This window comes from Taudactylus pleione, unplaced genomic scaffold (genome assembly GCF_031769625.1).
Source record: "Taudactylus pleione unplaced genomic scaffold, aTauple2 ptg001238l, whole genome shotgun sequence".
Classification (NCBI taxonomy): Eukaryota; Metazoa; Chordata; class Amphibia; order Anura; family Myobatrachidae; genus Taudactylus; species Taudactylus pleione.
Window position 1 is genome coordinate 274,611 of NW_028285638.1, and position 18,934 is coordinate 293,544.

Consider the following 18,934-nt stretch of genomic DNA (forward strand, 5'->3'; position numbering starts at 1 on the left):
CTAGGCTGAACCCTGACTGACACAATGTTTGGTATACCACATATATTGTATGTTTCTGTTTTTAAAAAAATCAAATAAATATATTTGAAAAAAAAAAATCTAGTAAGAGGAGGAGGGTGAAAACTTGCTCTGGATCCAGGAATGAACTCCCCATTCCTGCCCATAAATCTGGGAGGGGGACACATTGGGAATGGTAATATGCTCTGTCGTAACAGTAACATCGGGCACAGCTTTGAAAGTGACCAAACTCTTCACATGAAAAACAATTTCTATTACGGTTATCCTGCACAGTACTTTCCAGATTCCTAATCTGTAATGTCATTAATTTCTCTTTTGTTTTTTACTTTCTCTGCAAAATGTTTCTCTCATGTCTTTTAGCAGCAGTCACCAAAAAGCTGAAAGTCTGCTCTTTCCATTCTGGATACTGAATTGTTACCCTCTCACATAATGTCTCATTAAGTCCTTCCATAAACAATCCCTTTACCATATACGCAACCTGTACATTCTCATCCGTAATACCACCAAAATCTTATAGGTTGTCCATTAACCTCTTATGATAATCAGCAACTGCCTCAGAGAGATCCTGTTTAGTCTGATACAGTTTAGACCAGGGGTCTTCAAACTAGGCCCTCCAGCTGCTGTGGAACTACACATCCCAGCATGCACTGCCACCTTTTTGATATAACAGCATGCTAAAACTATGTGCAGTGCATGCTGGGATGTGTAGTTCCACAGCATCTGGAGGGCCAAGTTTGAAGACCCCTGGTTTAGACCATACAATCTGCTGTGGAAACACTACGTAGCTTCAACTGTTCCTCAGAGAGATCCTGGTTAGTCTGATACAGTTTAGACCATACAATCTGCTGTGGAAACACTACGTAGCTTCAGCTATTCCTCAGAGAGATCCGGTTTAGTCTGATACAGTTTAGACCATACAATCTGCTGTGGAAACACTACGTAGCTTCAGCTGTTCCTCAGAGAGATCCTGTTAGTCTGATACAGTTTAGACCATACAATCTGCTGTGGAAACACTACGTAGCTTCAGCTGTTCCTCAGAGAGATCCTGTTTAGTCTGATACAGTTTAGACCATACAATCTGCTGTGGAAACACTACGTAGCTTCAGCTGTTCCTCAGAGAGATCCTGTTTAGTCTGATACAATTAGACCATACAATCTGCTGTGGAAACACTACGTAGCTTCAGCTGTTCCTCAGAGAGATCCTGTTTAGTCTGATACAATTAGACCATACAATCTGCTGTGGAAACACTACGTAGCTTCAGCTGTTCCTCAGAGAGATCCTGTTTAGTCTGATACAATTAGACCATACAATCTGCTGTGGAAACACTACGTAGCTTCAGCTGTTCCTCAGAGAGTTCCTGTTAGTCTGATACAGTTAAACCATACAATCTGCTGTGGAAACACTACGTAGCTTCAACTGTTCCTCAGAGAGATCCGGTTTAGTCTGATACAGTTTAGACCATACAATCTGCTGTGGAAACACTACGTAGCTTCAACTGTTCCTCAACTCATTTAACAACTGTTTTCCGTTCTTTTGCTGTTAGCTGCGTAGCATTAAGCATAACCTCAGTAATGATATCTTCAGATGTTACACTGTTCTCTGGCCACATAGCTAACATAAGCTGCTTCCAATCTTTCCCTGTGGGCTCATGTAATAATGATAAAGTTTCAACATATTTATAACTTTTCTGCAAATTCTTTTTCGGGTCAGGTAAATTCTGCATTAAGGCTGCAAAGCTGTCTGTCTCCATGGGGCCCACAGCGGAACCAATCTTTCCCTCCCTGCTCTCCTGGCTCTGTATATACACACACAGGCTGTAATGTCACTGTCTTAGGCCCTGATTCAGACCCACTCGCAAGCGGCTGTCCGCTCGCAAGTGGGTCGATGGTGTGCACTGAGCATGCGCACGACGGAGGGAGCTCCGTCGTGCGCATGCGCCAGACGCGACGAGCGAAGGACTTTCCTTCGCTCGTTGTGTCTGATCAAAGGGGGCGTGCTGTCGATGTTGATTGACAGCACGCCCCCTTTGGTGGGTGTGCCGGGGGCGTGCCTCCCTGACGGGGGCGTTCCCACGGGAACACCTCCCGTCAGAAGCCGGCCCACTGACATCACTAGTGATGTCAGTGGGAGTGATTTTGGCTCTGATAGAGCCAAAATCACTCCGGAGCTTGCGGTTGAAAACCTCAACCGCAGGCTCCGGCTCGCAGTTTCGATGGTCGCGACCATCATGGCCATCAAACTGCATGCTCGTATAGGCAGTGGGTGGTGACCCACAGCTATACGAGCGTCCAGGAGGACGCTCCATTTTTATGGAGGGCGGCCCTCATTCAGAGTGTGCGCTCTGCTCAGAGCGTACGGCTCTGAATGAGGGCCTTAGTCCTTATATTTTCCTGCACTTCTCTAGGTTTCCTTAGTAATCATTGCCTCAGATTGTAACTTTGCTGCTTTTTCTTTTTTAAGCTCATAAGCAGTTTTATCCTTTGTTTCCCCAACAGACTGTTCAGGATCAGATTTTACAACATCATGTTCATAATAAATTGATTTTAATTCCTCAGTATCATCACTCGAATCTGAACCAACTGGTGCTGACTGAAGTATTTTTGGGCGTGCTCCTTCTGCATAAACCAACTGATGCTGACTTAGGTAATTACAGACGTGCTCCTTCTGCATAAACCAACTGATGCTGACTTAGGTAATTACAGACGTGCTCCTTCTGCATAAACCAACGAAGCTGATGCAGATACAGGCTGTGAGGCAAATACTGGTACTTGTCTGGGGGAATCTACCACCTTACATGCAAGACCTGCCATCTGTAATTCATCATGCCACTGTACATCTGATATACCAGTGATATTTTCAGGGAACAATGGACAATATGCAGGAGGACAAGTATTCTGTGGGAGCATAGGGTATAAGGTGTTATCTCACACTGGAACCATGGGCTAAACACCCCCCTTTACAGTCTGCAGTTTATACAGTTTAGAGCAGAGGAGAGGGACCCTTATTCTGCCGAGGGCCATTTTGATATATATAACATTATTTGTGGGCTCTATTCAGGCCACGCCCCCTCTGTGTGATGTCACACGGGGGGGGGCGAACCACAATTACTGGTGATTAAAGCAATGCCTGGAGCATCCCGAAGATGCTCCAGGGAGCTGTGAGGGCAGCAGTGTGACTGTCTGAAGCATCCTAAGGACGCTCCAGGTGGCACTGCTGCATAGATTCTGGCTGCAGGGTGCCATTCTAGGTACACAGTGCTAGCCAGATGAGTCTAGCAGAAAAAAGTTCAGAGGGCCAGACCAAATGATTCTGGGGGCCTTATGCGGCCCCCGGGCCTGAGGTTTCCTATCCCTGGTTATAGAGTGATGATACCAATTATGTAAACACTGCAAATGTTTTTCTCTGTGCTGTGCTCAAAGAAGAGATTAAATCTTTTCCCCAACTAAATCTAAACTGTCTGTGTTAAATGTTCCATACACAGGAAAACACATCCTGTTACCTTTTGTCAATTTATACCATTCATCACAGAACTGCACATAATCAGGATTCATTTGTTTCATGATGTAATATGCACATGATTGTTCTGAGCGAATTTTAGCCCTTTTCTCCAAGGAAATATCAGCGCCCATATTTTCTACAGGTCTATATTACACCTTGGGACACGTCTGTCTTAAGAAAAAAAATGGCTCCACCCCAACCAATATTCCACATATCAATATAAATGTCTCTAATTACGTCACAAATTTCAATTATTCTTACTTATAATTTAAACGTTCAGTAAATTAATAAACTGCCAATTATATTTATTATTATTGTATTTTTTATATATATGTATGTATATATATATATATAGCTGATCAGACTATAGTTTAAAATATGTTATTATTTTATTTATCAATTTAATTTAATTTTACTACTTCAATAATTTAATTACAAAATTACTTATATGCAGCTACACTATGTCAAATTCACATATTGATGAGTCCAACACCTAGTAGAAGACACCCGATCACCAATATTATCTCTCTCACACTATCTCTGAGTATAGGAACATGTATTATAAATACAATAATTTCTATTACTCACCAAGATATCGAGAGATGACTAGTGAAGACCCTCAAGCCACTGGCCAATCAGCAAGTAGTTCTCCCCCCGTCACTATGGTTACACTGGATACATGATGAGGTGCATTCTGTAAGTCCTGGAAGCCAGTGCCTCCAGCTATAGAAAATCCCTTTTATACAGGAATGAATTCTCCCAGGTGCTGCTTCACCAAGTAATTCCTCCGGCACGGATATTATTAAGAATAAATACTTTATTAATTAATGTTACTGAGAGTATAAATGCATCTCTCAGGGTTAGTGCACAAGTAACAAGGAGGAGAACAAATCACAGACCTTTTATACACTGGTCATGTCAGTTACAGAACCATTACACATTATCACGCCCTCTAACATGATTGTTACCTCTATGGCATGCAAGCACTGGATGACTTCTGGCATAATCTGATAATACATCTATAATAATATGGAGACATAGTTTATTCTTATTAGTATTATTAGAATCCTCCGTCCTGTCCTTGGAATACAATGGAGGAGGCTACGTGTCCTGCTAACATCCTTGCTCCGTGGGCTGTATCTATATATGTGGTATATAGCTCAGACTGTGCGTAATAGGAAAGATCTTATTGTATTCTTTATACTCTCTACATTGAGAAAAACAAGTTATGTAATATCGTGCTTATAGTGACCATGATAGCTGAGTCCTGCTGCAGCATCATGGCTGACGAGTGGTTCTAATACTGACTAATGTATATATGTGCTCTGTATGATATATCAGTATATGGATATTTGTATATATGTGCTCTGTATGATATATCAGTATATGGATATTTGTAACTTGTAACTATATGTACGTATATGAAATATATCTGTATATATTGAGTTATGTGAAATATACTGTATTTGTTTATTGAATCATACATTCACTAGTGCTTTCCCTGCTATATAATCATCACACTGACTGCACACACTGCTCCATGCTAACATATTACTGGTGTCATACAGGGGCTGTGACTGCTGGTGCTTTCCCTGCTATATAATCATCACACTGACTACACACACTGCTCCATGCTAACATATTACTGGTGTCATACAGGGGCTGTGAGCGCTGGTGCTTTCCCTGCTAGATAATCATCACACTGACTGCACACACTGCTCCATGCTAACATATTACTTGTGTCATACAGGGGCTGTGACTGCTGGTGCTTTCCCTGCTAGATAATCATCACACTGACTGCACACACTGCTCCATGCTAACATATTACTGGTGTCATACAGGGGCTGTGACTGCTGGTGCTTTTCCTGCTAGATAATCATCACACTGACTGCACACACTGCTCCATGCTAACATATTACTGGTGTCATACAGAGGCTGTGACCTCTGTTGCTTTCCCTGCTATATAATCACACTGACTGCACACACTGCTCCATGCTAACATGTTACTGGTGTCATACAGGGGCTGTGACCGCTGGTGCTTTCCCTGCTATATAATCATCACACTGACTGCACACACTGCTCCATGCTAACATATTACTGGTGTCACACAGGGGCTGTGACCGCTGGTGTTTTCCCTGCTAGATAATCATCACACTGCTCCATGCTAACATATTACTGGTGTCATACAGGGGCTGTGACCGCTGGTGTTTTCCCTGCTAGATAATCATCATTTTCATTCCTCTTTGGATAAAATGTGAAAAGTATTTTTACTCTGCTGAAAAAAATGTGGCACAGCCATTGCCAAATGTACCATCGCAGAGATTTAGCTGCAGAAGTGTATCCGCAGGTGTCTCCTTATACTGCAAAGTCCTGGTGAGTACAGTGACCACTTCTAGTGTATACGCTGTTAGCCTGTAAGAATGAAGCTGGTAATCACACACAGCACTCAGATGTGTCTCAGAGATGGATATACCACAATATTCATGGATCCCCCAGGGAGACAGCAGCTTTGTAGTGGGAATGATCCAGTTTCTGCATGACATTAGCCCACAGATGTTAGTGGACCTTCTAGTTTGTGTACATGACATATAAAACAATATAAACCGTAAAGAAAAAATTGGATGCGTGAAACTGGTTCAGTATAATAAATAGCAGTTTTTAATAATACTTTGTTTAGTTAATTAACACATGACAAACATTCGGTCCCTCGAGTCCCAATACATGAAGATGATTGGCTGCATTTTGTACATGGAGAACCAGAGAAATACAACTACACAATATTACAATGTAGCATGTATACAATTATTAGTACATACAGCACAATATTACAATGTAACATGTATACAATTATTAGTACATACAATGTAGCATGTATACAATTATTAGTACATACAGCACAATATTACAATGTAGCATGTATACAATTATTAGTACATACAGCACAATATTACAATGTAGCATGTATACAATTATTAGTACATACAGCATGATATTACAATGTAGCATGTATACAATACAATATTACAATGTAGCATGTATACAATTATTAGTACATACAGCACGATATTACAATGTAGCATGTATACAATTATTAGTACATACAGTACAATATTACGTTTCATAGATCTTTATAGCCTCATTCTCTAAGCTCGGGAAGGAACAGAGAGAGAATAGCAGGATATAATGGACGGGAAGGGGCTGGTGGAAGAAATTATCTGTCAGGTCTCAGACCTTATGGTCTGTTATTAGATGACCGAACTCTGTTTCCGCCTTGGTCACTGTTCCTAGTGTCTTTCTACACCCTTTTATACCATTTGGGTGATCCAAATCCAAAAACTACTATACACACTGCAGTCACTTTCCTTTCAAAATAGAGCAAGAGAAGTAACAGCAGATACGAGGACTGTAATACAAACTATGACCACTCACAAAACAGAAATGTCAGAGGTCAGGATAAATGCTGTTTAATAAGATGTTATTTTTTATATACATTTTCATTTGTAAACACTGTTTCTCTAGTGTAAATAAAGGGTGGTCTAATGAGACCTGATTTCTGATGATCAGGACATGAGAGTAGCTAATCTGTGTGACATCTTTTATGTGAAACAAGATCTGATTTCTGTGTAAAAGTTTTCCCACACTCAGAACATGGAAATGTCTTTTCCCCTGTGTGACTTCTCTGATGTGTAACAAGATGTGATTTCTGTGTAAAACATTTCCCACACTCAGCACATGGAAATGGTTTCTCACCTATGTGATATCTCTGATGTATAACAAGATATGATTTCCGTGTAAAATATTTCCCACACTCAGAGCATGGAAATGGTTTCTCACCTGTGTGACATCTCTGATGTGTAACAAGAACTGATTTCTGTGTAAAACATTTCCCACACTCAGAGCATGGAAATGGTTTCTCACCTGTGTGACATCTCTGATGTGTAACAAGATGTGATTTCCGTGTAAACCATTTCCCACAATCAGAGCATGGAAATGGCCTCTCACCTGTGTGACTTCTCTGATGTATAACAAGATTTGATTTATGTGTAAAACATTTCCCACACTCAGAGCATGGAAATAGTTTCTCATATGTGTGACTTTTCTGATGTATAACAAGAACTGATTTCTGTGTAAAACATTTCCCACACTCAGAGCATGAAAATGGTTTCTCACCTGTGTGACTTCTCTGATGTATCACAAGATATAATTTCTGTGTAAAACATTTCCCACACTCAGAGCACGAAAATGGTTTCTCACCTGTGTGACCTCTCAGATGTCTACAAAGCTGTGATTTCTGTGTAAAACATTTCCCACACTCAGAACATGGAAATGGTTTCTCACCCGTGTGACTTCTCAGATGTATATGAAGCTTTGATTTCTGTGTAAAACATTTACCACACTCAGAACATGGAAATGGCCTTTCACATACCTTAGGTGGCTGATGAGTACTATGATTTGTGTTCTGTGTAAGACTTTTGGCTTCTATAGAAGAAGGAAATATTTTATCTAGCCTAAGAGCTGTAATAGATGTACCAGGAGAACATTCCTCATTATTCGCAGGATCAGGTGATACATCTGCAATGTGAGGTACGGGATGTATAACTGGGGTAATGGGGTTTTCTCCCAGGGAATCTTGTTTGATGTAATTATCTTCTACTTCAAAATCTGTAGATAAAACTATATTCTCCTTCCAGATATTCCTGCTATTACATCCACCTGCTGGGAATAAAATAAATATATGAATGTCCCATAAATATAATTTTTCATAAAGACTATAATTAAAGGTCCTTAAATCACCATCAAATGGATAAACTCACGATGCTCTAAGGTACAATGTAAAACTCATCACCTGACAGTTTATGCTCCGTTATGTATAGAGCAGGGATTACAGCTTTATTGTAATCATTTGTGCTGGTTACTCTGTAACATGATAGTAACATGCAGTGATAACACAGTACAGTGATAACATAAACCTCTCTGCATACTATCAGGGTTAGTGCTGGCATGTGACTGTGACATAACCCGGTCCCCCTTAACTACGGTGTATACCCATTAACACAGGGCTCGACAAATCCCGTGGGCCAGGTGTGCCTGTCCATCCTGGACTGCGCTGACTCCTCCTCTCCGTCCCAGCCTGTGGTGACATCACCACTCTGTCCCGGCATCTGGCAACTCCTCCTCAGCCTGCATCCTAACTCCGGCTGCATAGAGGTCTCCGGTAAGAGGGTCTATGCATGGCCAGGGATTGCAGAGCAGCTTCAAAGAGATAGCGGTGTGATGACGAGGGGGAATGGAGGGCTGGATGGTTCCGGAGGGGTGGTTTGCCGGCGGGTACCCTATAGTTGTGTGGCCATTGCAGTTAATTTAATGGGGGGGGGGTTAGCTGCTCCTTATTGTGGCTGCGGGGAAGGGTTTGTTTGCCCGGGGGTAGCTGCACAGCATTGTGGCTGCAGAAGGGTGGTTTGCCTGGGGTACCCCCTTTGTAGTGGGGGTTGGTTGCTCGGGGGAGTAGGTGCTCAGGAATGTGGCCCCAGAGAGGGGGGTTGTAGTACTGTCTGGCTCCATTGTTTAATGTGCAAATGAGGTCTATTATTACTGGAGGGGGTGGGGGGTGGAGCAGATTAGCTGTGCAGAGAAGTGAGGAGGGCTCCATGTTACTATATCCATTCAACTGCGGCCATTCTGTGGACTAGTATAGTGTGTATAACAGATGGATAACACACAGAGCTGTGCTCCTCACTCCTATCATTTCTTTGGTAAGGACGGTGGTCTGGCTCCTACACTTTAGATCTTAGAAGAATATGACAAGCCCGGCATTACACTTATATTATCAGCAAGTTACAAATCTGGACAGTGACTTTTAGGAGGATTATACTAACATTCCAATTCTTATTACTCACAGACATTGGGATTACTCTATATGATTGTGAGAGGAAGCGGTTAGCCCCACTTGGATGTTGTTTTGATGTATAGTGATTATATATATATATATATATATATATAATCAATTTATTATTGTAAAACATCTGTATTATGCTGGGGCCCATGCAATATTTATTAGACAGCTTATAATAAATTAGATATTCTTCTGAATTGCACCTGGGAATTATATTTATCACACAGACTGGTATAGCGCAGGTCATGTGATGTTTTTCTTTGGTTCATATTTATGAAACTGCAGAGTTTTTAACTTTTGAACAGCTGTTTAGCCAGTCCTAAGGGATTATTATTATTTATGTTAGCGATAATCAGCACTGTTTATTTTTTCATCCAATCTGGGGGACACTGGACCATGGGACATACAGAAGCTGTCCCTAGGGGAGGGTGTTATCAGAAAACCCAGCACTAGCATCCTTGGATGTAAAAAGCCGGTCGCCCCTCACAAGCTGGAGGTCCCTGGATACAGGGAGAGACAGGAGGGCTGGGCTCCACAGACTGGTGTGTGACCTCCGGAACTTGGTGACCAGGAACCAAGTGCTGTCCTGTCCCTATGTCTGTCATTGGGAGTTTTATGTACACTCTGCTTGTATATTTCCAACTGCCTCCAGATCAGTACAGCCACCCCTTCAGGCTCCAGCCTCTGTACTCTGTCATCCGGTCCAAGCAGACCTCAGGCAACAGCCAGTGGGAGGTGGTAACAGCGGAGGAAGGATGCAACAGGGCCGAAGCTGCAGCAGTCACCAGCAGAGAAGCTGGGCTCTTCAGCAGCAGGATGCTGGCGCTTGGCTCTGCCTCCTCCCAGCAGCACCCCCCTCTTCTGCAGCCGACTCCATCTTCCATTCTGTCTCCATCTGCTCTCCTCCCCCCTTATCTCTACCACCTCCTACTGCTCCTTCATTCCTTTTCCCAGCTTTCCTGGAGCCCCCCAAGGGCCAGATCTAGGTTTAGATTCCTAATAAACCAGCAGCAGTTGCATGGTATGGCCGGGGTGACCCACTACTACCACCTACTCTAGAGCCCATCACCTCTTCCAAATCTTATCTCCTCTGCCCTGAGTGGGCCAGGTATGGACAGAAATGACAGCAGCCCCCCAGAGGGAGTATGGTAACCCCACAGCCCTCCATTAGGAACAAGAAGGAGAATAACAACCTATGAGAACCATCACATACTGTCCCCAGCAGGTAGTGGTGGATGTTATTTCTCCCATGAGAACGATCACTGAAAATGTGTCAGACAAGTTTACAGTGTACACAAAGTTTATACAGTCACTGCTGGGTACTGTCATTACATAGGACATTAGTGACCGGCCTTACTATAACTACAAACCATGGCCGACACTGTATACATGAGATCATGGAAGGTAGGGAAGGAATAAAGTAACATAACAAGAAGGCGCTCGTAGTGTAGTAAATAAAACACGAAATGATGGCTGTAAAATGGGTAGTGTATGGATATGCTTATCTGAGTAAGGTTCCACTCATGGGTAATGGAAATCAGGATAACGTCATCCACTTGGACACTTTTTGAACCACTTTTAATGATGTCTAAATCTGGAATACAGCCCTGCACCAAGCACACAGAGAACTACTAAATGCATCAATATAAAACATCTAGTGGGTTAGACCGTGCACTCATCCACTGACTTATTTCAGAGCCCTGATTCATCGCAGTGGGCAGAGTGTGTGTGGAAACCAGTCTACAGAAGTGTGGTGAGGATTCACATATTTTTACTTGATACATACTATGGATTACAGTCCGTATCCCAGCAGCCACAATGCCGGCACTGATATTACCGGAGCCGGAATACCGATGCCTATCACAATCCCAACATCCTGACCACCAGAATACCAAAGGTAAGTAGCGGGGTGGGGGGAGGGTTAGCTTACCGAACAAGTGTAGGTATGCTAGACGACTGCCGGCATCCCATACCCATACTAAGATCCACAATTTATGCTATTGTCTGGTATGAGTAAAATACTACATCCATTAAAGACATTCAATCATGGTCTGATTACCTTTCCATGTCTCATTTAAATTGTGGAAAGATCTGCAGTAACCGCCTCTAAACAGATTTAGAAATTAACAAACTGCTCACTAACAGAGGAGGGTGTAGGATAACAGATTGTTGTAGTGAATGAACAAGGAGAATACGTGACTCTTTTCTGTAATACATGTTTATTACTCACCTGTACTGATATTTGTAGGGATTTCCTCATCTTCTACCTTTATATCAGTCACATACGTCTCTTCTCCCTCTATATCATCTGCCTTCATAACAGTCACATACGTCGATTCTTCTCCCTCTATATCTTCTGCCTTCATAACAGTCACATACATCTCTTCTTCTCCCTCTATATCTTCTGCCTTCATATCAGTCACATACGTCTCTTCTTCTGCCTTATTATCAGTCACATACGTCTCTTCTTCTGCCTTTACATCAGTCACATACGTCTCTTCTTCTCGCTCTATATCTTCTGCCTTCATATCAGTCACATGCGTCTCTTCTTCTCCATCTGTATCTTCTACCTTTATATCACTCACATACGTCTCTTCTTCTCCATCTATATCTTCTGCCGTCATATCAGTCACATGCGTCTCTTCTTCTCCCTCTATATTTTCTGCCTTATTATCAGTCACATTTGTCTCTTCTTCTCCCTCAATATCTTCTGCCTTCATATCTGTCACATACGTCTCTTCTTCTCCCTTTATATCTTCTGCCTTCATATCAGTAACATAAGTTTCTATTTCTCCCTCTATATCTTCTGCCTTATTATCAGTAACATACGTCTCTTCTCCATCTATATTTTTTTCAGCCTTAATATTAGTCACAACATCAACCTAAAAAATAATACAAAACATTAAAGTATAATATACATCCGTCTAGAAAGGAAACCCACTGAGGAAGCCACAAACTTGGTGAAACACGTCCTGGACAATTCCTACACCATTATTTGTACATACTATTATCAATGACAAATGTATGGAGATCAATAAAACTTTTCAAAAAGTCTTAGGGCCTCATTCAGAGGCGGTCGTAGGATGCAAGCGGTCGTTCTGAAACAAGGCGGCCGCTTGCATCCTGAATGGCTGCCTCCATGACGGTCGTTAGGCTGTGGGTTAACACCCACAGCTCTAATGACCGACAAGGGTGATGGTCGCGATGGTCAAGACCATCGCGACTATCGGGGCTTACGACGAGACCCTAAGGTAGGGTCTCGTCAACCTTAAGCCCCAGGAGCTTCCTGCTCTGATCGAGCAGGAAGCTCCCCACTGACATCACTGATGATGTCAGTGGGGCCGCCCCCAAACGGCAAGCGTTCCTACTGGAATGCCTCCGTTTGGCAAGGCCCGCCCACAAAACACTCAACATCGACAGCTCGCCCCGTCTACGAAGAGACCACTAACGACGAATCACCCGTCGTTAGCCGGGTCTCGCGAATGCGCACGACGGAGCCGGCTCTGTCGTGCGCATGCGCTGTGGGGCAACATCGAGTCGAATGAGCTCCTTAGTCTCCTCACACTTGTCCAAAGAGGATACCACCAAATTCATTTGAAACCTGCACGAAAAAAAGAGATTATTCTTGAATAAAACTATGCAAGGAAGGTATGTCCATATCATGGTTTGGAGGACGCATTTATGAGCTACAGCCGATACGATCAGTAACTGTTTGTGCTCCTTATGATCCATTCAAAGGAGAACTCGTGGGCCGGGGAAGGGGGGACAGTGGAGCAATTAAGTGAGTAGACGAATACAACTGAAAGCTTCTCTAAGAGTATTTCACTGGGCGACAGTCCCATGTACAAGGTAGCTGGACTTGTCCCCGAGTATGAAATATATATTGCAAGTTGTTCCTTGCAATATATCTGCTGGACTAACAATGTGCTGTGCTACAATTACTAACCAGGCATTTTCCTGCTGCTGATTGAGGTGTGTGAGCAGAAGTAACATCTTTTGTGCTACTAAGCCAATATTGTGGAAAATTTATGATAGGTATTGCTATAGTGACCTGTATAATGTCCCATTCCCAGCAGTCACCTCTCCAGTCAGCAGCTGAATGATTTTGTTGGTGAGTTCCAGTATCTTCTGGTCATTGTGTCTCTCATGTATCATTGAGTGAGGGGGAGGCACCGTGATGGGGCTCTGGGTCCTGCTCAGTCCTCCTGACACACAGAGACAGCTGCTGGGTGTCTCACACTCACCGGATGTCTTCTTCACTACTGTGTAATCCTGTGTATTGGGGGAGACACCAAATGTCACTGAATTCACGCCCAGATCCCCTCACCTCCTCAGTCATGTTCCTGTATTATTACTGTAGATATAAGTGATGTCACTGTGACACTCCCAGATCTCCTCACCTCCCCAGTCATGTCTCTGTATTATTACTGTAGATATAAGTGATATCACTGTGACAGTCCCAGACCCTCTCACCTCCCCAGTCATGTCCCTGTATTATTACTATAGATATAAGTGATGTCACTGTGACACTCCCAGATCCCCTCACCTCCCCAGTCATGTCCCTGTATTATTACTATAGATATAAGTGATGTCACTGTGACACTCCCAGATCCCCTCACCTCCCCAGTCATGTCCCTGTATTATTACTATAGATATAAGTGATGTCACTGTGACACTCCCAGATCCCCTCACCTCCCCAGTCATGTCCCTGTATTATTACTATAGATATAAGTGATGTCACTGTGACACTCCCAGATCCTCTCACCTCCCCAGTCATGTCCCTGTATTATTACTATAGATATAAGTGATGTCACTGTGACACTCCCAGATCCCCTCACCTCCCCAGTCATGTCCCTGTATTATTACTATAGATATAAGTGATGTCACTGTGACACTCCCAGATCCCCTCACCTCCCCAGTCATGTCCCTGTATTATTACTATAGATATAAGTGATGTCACTGTGACACTCCCAGATCCCCTCACCTCCCCAGTCATGTTCCTGTATTATTACTGTAGATATAAGTGATGTCACTGTGACACTCCCAGATCTCCTCACCTCCCCAGTCATGTCCGTGTATTATTACTACAGATATAAGTGATGTCACTGTGACTCTCCCAGATCCTCTCACCTCCCCAGTCATGTCCCTGTATTATTACTATAGATATAAGTGATGTCACTGTGACTCTCTCACCTCCCCAGTCAGCAGGTAGATTATCTCCAGGGTGAGATTTAGTATCCTATCAGTCATGTGACTTCTATCCTTGTCCATCCTTAGCGATCAGTGATTTATACAGTACACGTCTCACCCTCACGTGACTTCTAGTAAAGACTCTCTGGTTCCCCACGGCTTACTTGTCTAAAAATATAATTATAATATATTACAGAGTACATGTAACATAAAAAAAACAGGAATTACACAGATATCACCCACCTGATACACACTGATCACTATACAGAGGTCACACTGATATCACACACCTGATACACACTGATCACTATACACAGGTCACACACCTGATAACCAGTGATTACTACACATAGTATAATATACACAAGTACACAACACCATATGATAAGATATTTCCCCAGGCCAGATCCCTCACAGCCCACCCACCCACCATTTCCTCCTCATTCCATCCTCATGTCATTCTCTCCAGTAACCTAGGATAAAGTCTCTGCCCCCATCATCTTACCCTACTTATCTGCTCCCCATCCACATTATACGCTCTCCGATAGTGCACCACAACTCCCAGCCCAGCCTCTCTCCCCACTACTGCCCTATTCCTCTGTCTCCTAACATCTGGGTGACTTGTGTACAATCACCCATCTTATTTTCTCTGCTCCACATCTGCAATAATTACTGAGTGTCAGCAGTGTTGTACTATCTGTGACTCCGCAGCTGTAGTGGGACCATAAGTCCCAGCATGACCTGTCATGCGGGAATCCACAGTTAGCCTACCACTGTAGGATGTACGTTCCATGTGTGACAATCCTGCCGGCCATGTGTATGTAGCATAGGGGAGAGGATGAAGCATTTATTGGAGGATAATCACTTACAGTACACAGTGAAGAACTAGAACAGTGTTTCCCGTCTCCGGTCCCCAGGGATCTCTAACAGGACATGTTTTCCATATATCCTTGCTGGAGTACAGGTGGCTTCATAAGGGTGCGTACATGCCTATAGATATATCTGTCCAATCTGTTTGGTGGGAAGGAAAATCTGGTAAAGTAGGGAAGCAAATAACAATAGAATTGGATACAAAACACTGGAATACAGACCAGATTTTCCCTCCCACCAGACAGATTGGACAAATGTGTACACAGTCTTACTGAGCACATAACATGGGTACACACTAGACAATGTATGCAATATCTCGCTCCAATCTGCGTCTAGTCTGTACTCATAAGAAAGCCTCAGATAGGCACTGCTCAGTTCTCACCTATTACAGAGGACGTCTGTGGATGTCACCATGGTAACCTGCAATGCTGTATAACTAGATGCTATATATCACCGTGATAACCTGCAATGCTGTATAACTAGATGCTATATGTCACCATGGTAACCTGCAATGCTGTATAACTAGATGCTATGTGTCACCATGGTAACCGGCAATGCTGTATAACTAGATACTATATGTCACCGTGGTAACCTGCAATGCTGTATAACTAGATGCTATATATCACCGTGATAACCTGCAATGCTGTATAACTAGATGCTATATGTCACCATGGTAACCTGCAATGCTGTATAACTAGATGCTATGTGTCACCATGGTAACCGGCAATGCTGTATAACTAGATACTATATGTCACCGTGGTAACCTGCAATGCTGTATAACTAGATGCTATGTGTCACCGTGGTAACCTGCAATGCTGTATAACTAGATACTATATGTCACCGTGGTAACCTGCAATGCTGTATAACTAGATGCTATATATCACCATGATAACCTGCAATGCTGTATAACTAGATACTATGTGTCACCGTGGTAACCGGCAATGCTGTATAACTAGATGCTATAGGTCACCATGGTAACCTGCAATGCTGTATAACTAGATGCTATGTGTCACCGTGGTAACCTGCAATGCTGTATAACTAGATGCTATGTGTCACCGTGGTAACCGGCAATGCTGTATAACTAGATGCTATGTGTCACCGTGGTAACCTGCAATGCTGTATAACTAGATGCTATATGTCTCCGTGGTAACCTGCAATGCTGTATAACTAGATGCTATATGTCACCGTGGTAACCTGCAATGCTGTATAACTAGATGCTACATGTCACCGTGGTAACCTGCAATGCTGTATAACTAGATGCTATGTGTCACCGTGGTAACCTGCAATGCTGTATAACTAGATGCTATGTGTCACCGTGGTAACCTGCAATGCTGTATAACTAGATGCTATGTGTCACCGTGGTAACCTGCAATGCTGTATAACTAGATGCTATGTGTCACCGTGGTAACCTGCAATGCTGTATAACTAGATGCTATGTGTCACCGTGGTAACCGGCAATGCTGTATAACTAGATGCTAGATGTCTCCGTGGTAACCTGCAATGCTGTATAACTAGATGCTATATGTCACCGTGGTAACCGGCAATGCTGTATAACTAGATGCTATATGTCACCGAGGTAACCGGCAAAGCTGTATAACTAGATGCTATGTGTCACCGTGGTAACCTGCAATGCTGTATAACTAGATGCTAAATGTCACCGTGGTAACCTGCAATGCTGTATAACTAGATGCTATATGTCACCGTGGTAACCTGCAATGCTGTATAACTAGATGCTATATGTCACCGTGGTACCCTGCAATGCTGTATAACTAGATGCTATATGTCACCGTGGTATCCTGCAATGCTGTATAACTAGATGCTATGTGTCACCGTGGTAACCTGCAATGCTGTATAACTAGATGCTATATGTCACCGTGGTAACCTGCAATGCTGTATAACTAGATGCTATATGTCACCGTGGTAACCTGCAATGCTGTATAACTAGATGCTATATGTTACCGTGGTAACCTGCAATGCTGTATAACTAGATGCTATGTGTCACCGTGGTAACCTGCAATGCTGTATAACTAGATGCTATATGTCACCGTGGTAACCTGCAATGCTGTATAACTAGATGCTATAGGTCACCGTGGTAACCTGCAATGCTGTATAACTAGATGCTATATGTCACCGTGGTAACCTGCAATGCTGTATAACTAGATGCTAAATGTCACCGTGGTAACCTGCAATGCTGTATAACTAGATGCTATATGTCACCGTGGTAACCTGCAATGCTGTATAACTAGATGCTATATGTCACCATGGTAACCTGCAATGCTGTATCACTAGATGCTATATGTCACCGAGGTAACCTGCAAAGCTGTATAACTAGATGCTATGTGTCACCGTGGTAACCTGCAATGCTGTATAACTAGATGCTATATGTCACCGTGGTAACCTGCAATGCTGTATAACTAGATACTATATGTCACCGTGGTAACCTGCAATGCTGTATAACTAGATGCTAAATGTCACCGTGGTAACCTGCAATGCTGTATAACTAGATGCTATGTGTCACCATGGTAACCTGCAATGCTGTATAACTAGATGCTATGTGTCACCATGGTAACCTGCAATGCTGTATAACTAGATGCTATATGTCACCGTGGTAACCTGCAATGCTGTATAACTAGATGCTATATGTCACCGTGGTAACCTGCAATGCTGTATAACTAGATGCTATATGTCACCGAGGTAACCTGCAAAGCTGTATAACTAGATGCTATGTGTCACCGTGGTAACCTGCAATGCTGTATAAGTAGATGCTATATGTCACCATGGTAACCTGCAATGCTGTATAACTAGATGCTATATGTCACCGTGGTAACCTGCAATGCTGTATAACTAGATACTATGCTGCAGTGGGAAACAATCGGGAAGCCCGCGGTCGCAATGCCGACTCACGGCTTCCCGACTGCTTAATCCCGGCAAGGGTTAAATGACAGGCGTCGAAATCCTACACCGGGAGACCAAGGGGGGGGAGGGTTAGGTTTAGGGTTCCCGTGGGGGATTTAGGGTGAGGCACCCCCCCGGGAGGTTAGGGTTAGGCTAGGTTAGGGTTAGGCACCCCGGGGGGAGTTAGGGTTAGGCACCCCTAAGGGAGAGTTAGGGTTGGGGGGGGGGGGATTAGGTTAGTTTATACTTACTTTAGGACGCTCGGGATCTTTACTGCTGCCGGGATTATATCATACTGAATCTGATGCAGTAATATCTGGGTTACGTTGTAGATTGCTTATACTTACATTTGGGATCTAACCCATGTGTCCAATACTATATGCAGCTATATGTACATTATCCCAAAAGGATTTCATGGGAAAGTTTATATACATTGTATTGTATCAATAACTGATGTATTATATTGCTGCCTACTCAGATATATGATATTATTTATGTATGTTACATGTGATTATTCTATGTATGTTACATGTGAATGCACCATATCAGATATATGAGATTACTGTATG

General features: G+C 43.0%; 1 protein-coding gene across 1 annotated transcript in view; it reads right to left on the reverse strand.

The window, feature by feature from the left end:
• Positions 1-6,173: 6,173 nt before the first annotated feature.
• The window catches only part of LOC148450974 (uncharacterized), a 93,566-nt gene continuing 80,805 nt past the window's right edge, over positions 6,174-18,934 (reverse strand). Inside the window, 4 exon segments of the mRNA XM_088462426.1 lie at positions 6,174-8,233; positions 11,641-12,292; positions 13,491-13,682; positions 14,604-14,684. Of these exon segments, the coding sequence (XP_088318552.1) occupies positions 7,095-8,233; positions 11,641-12,292; positions 13,491-13,682; positions 14,604-14,684 (2,064 nt within the window). The 3' untranslated portion in view covers positions 6,174-7,094.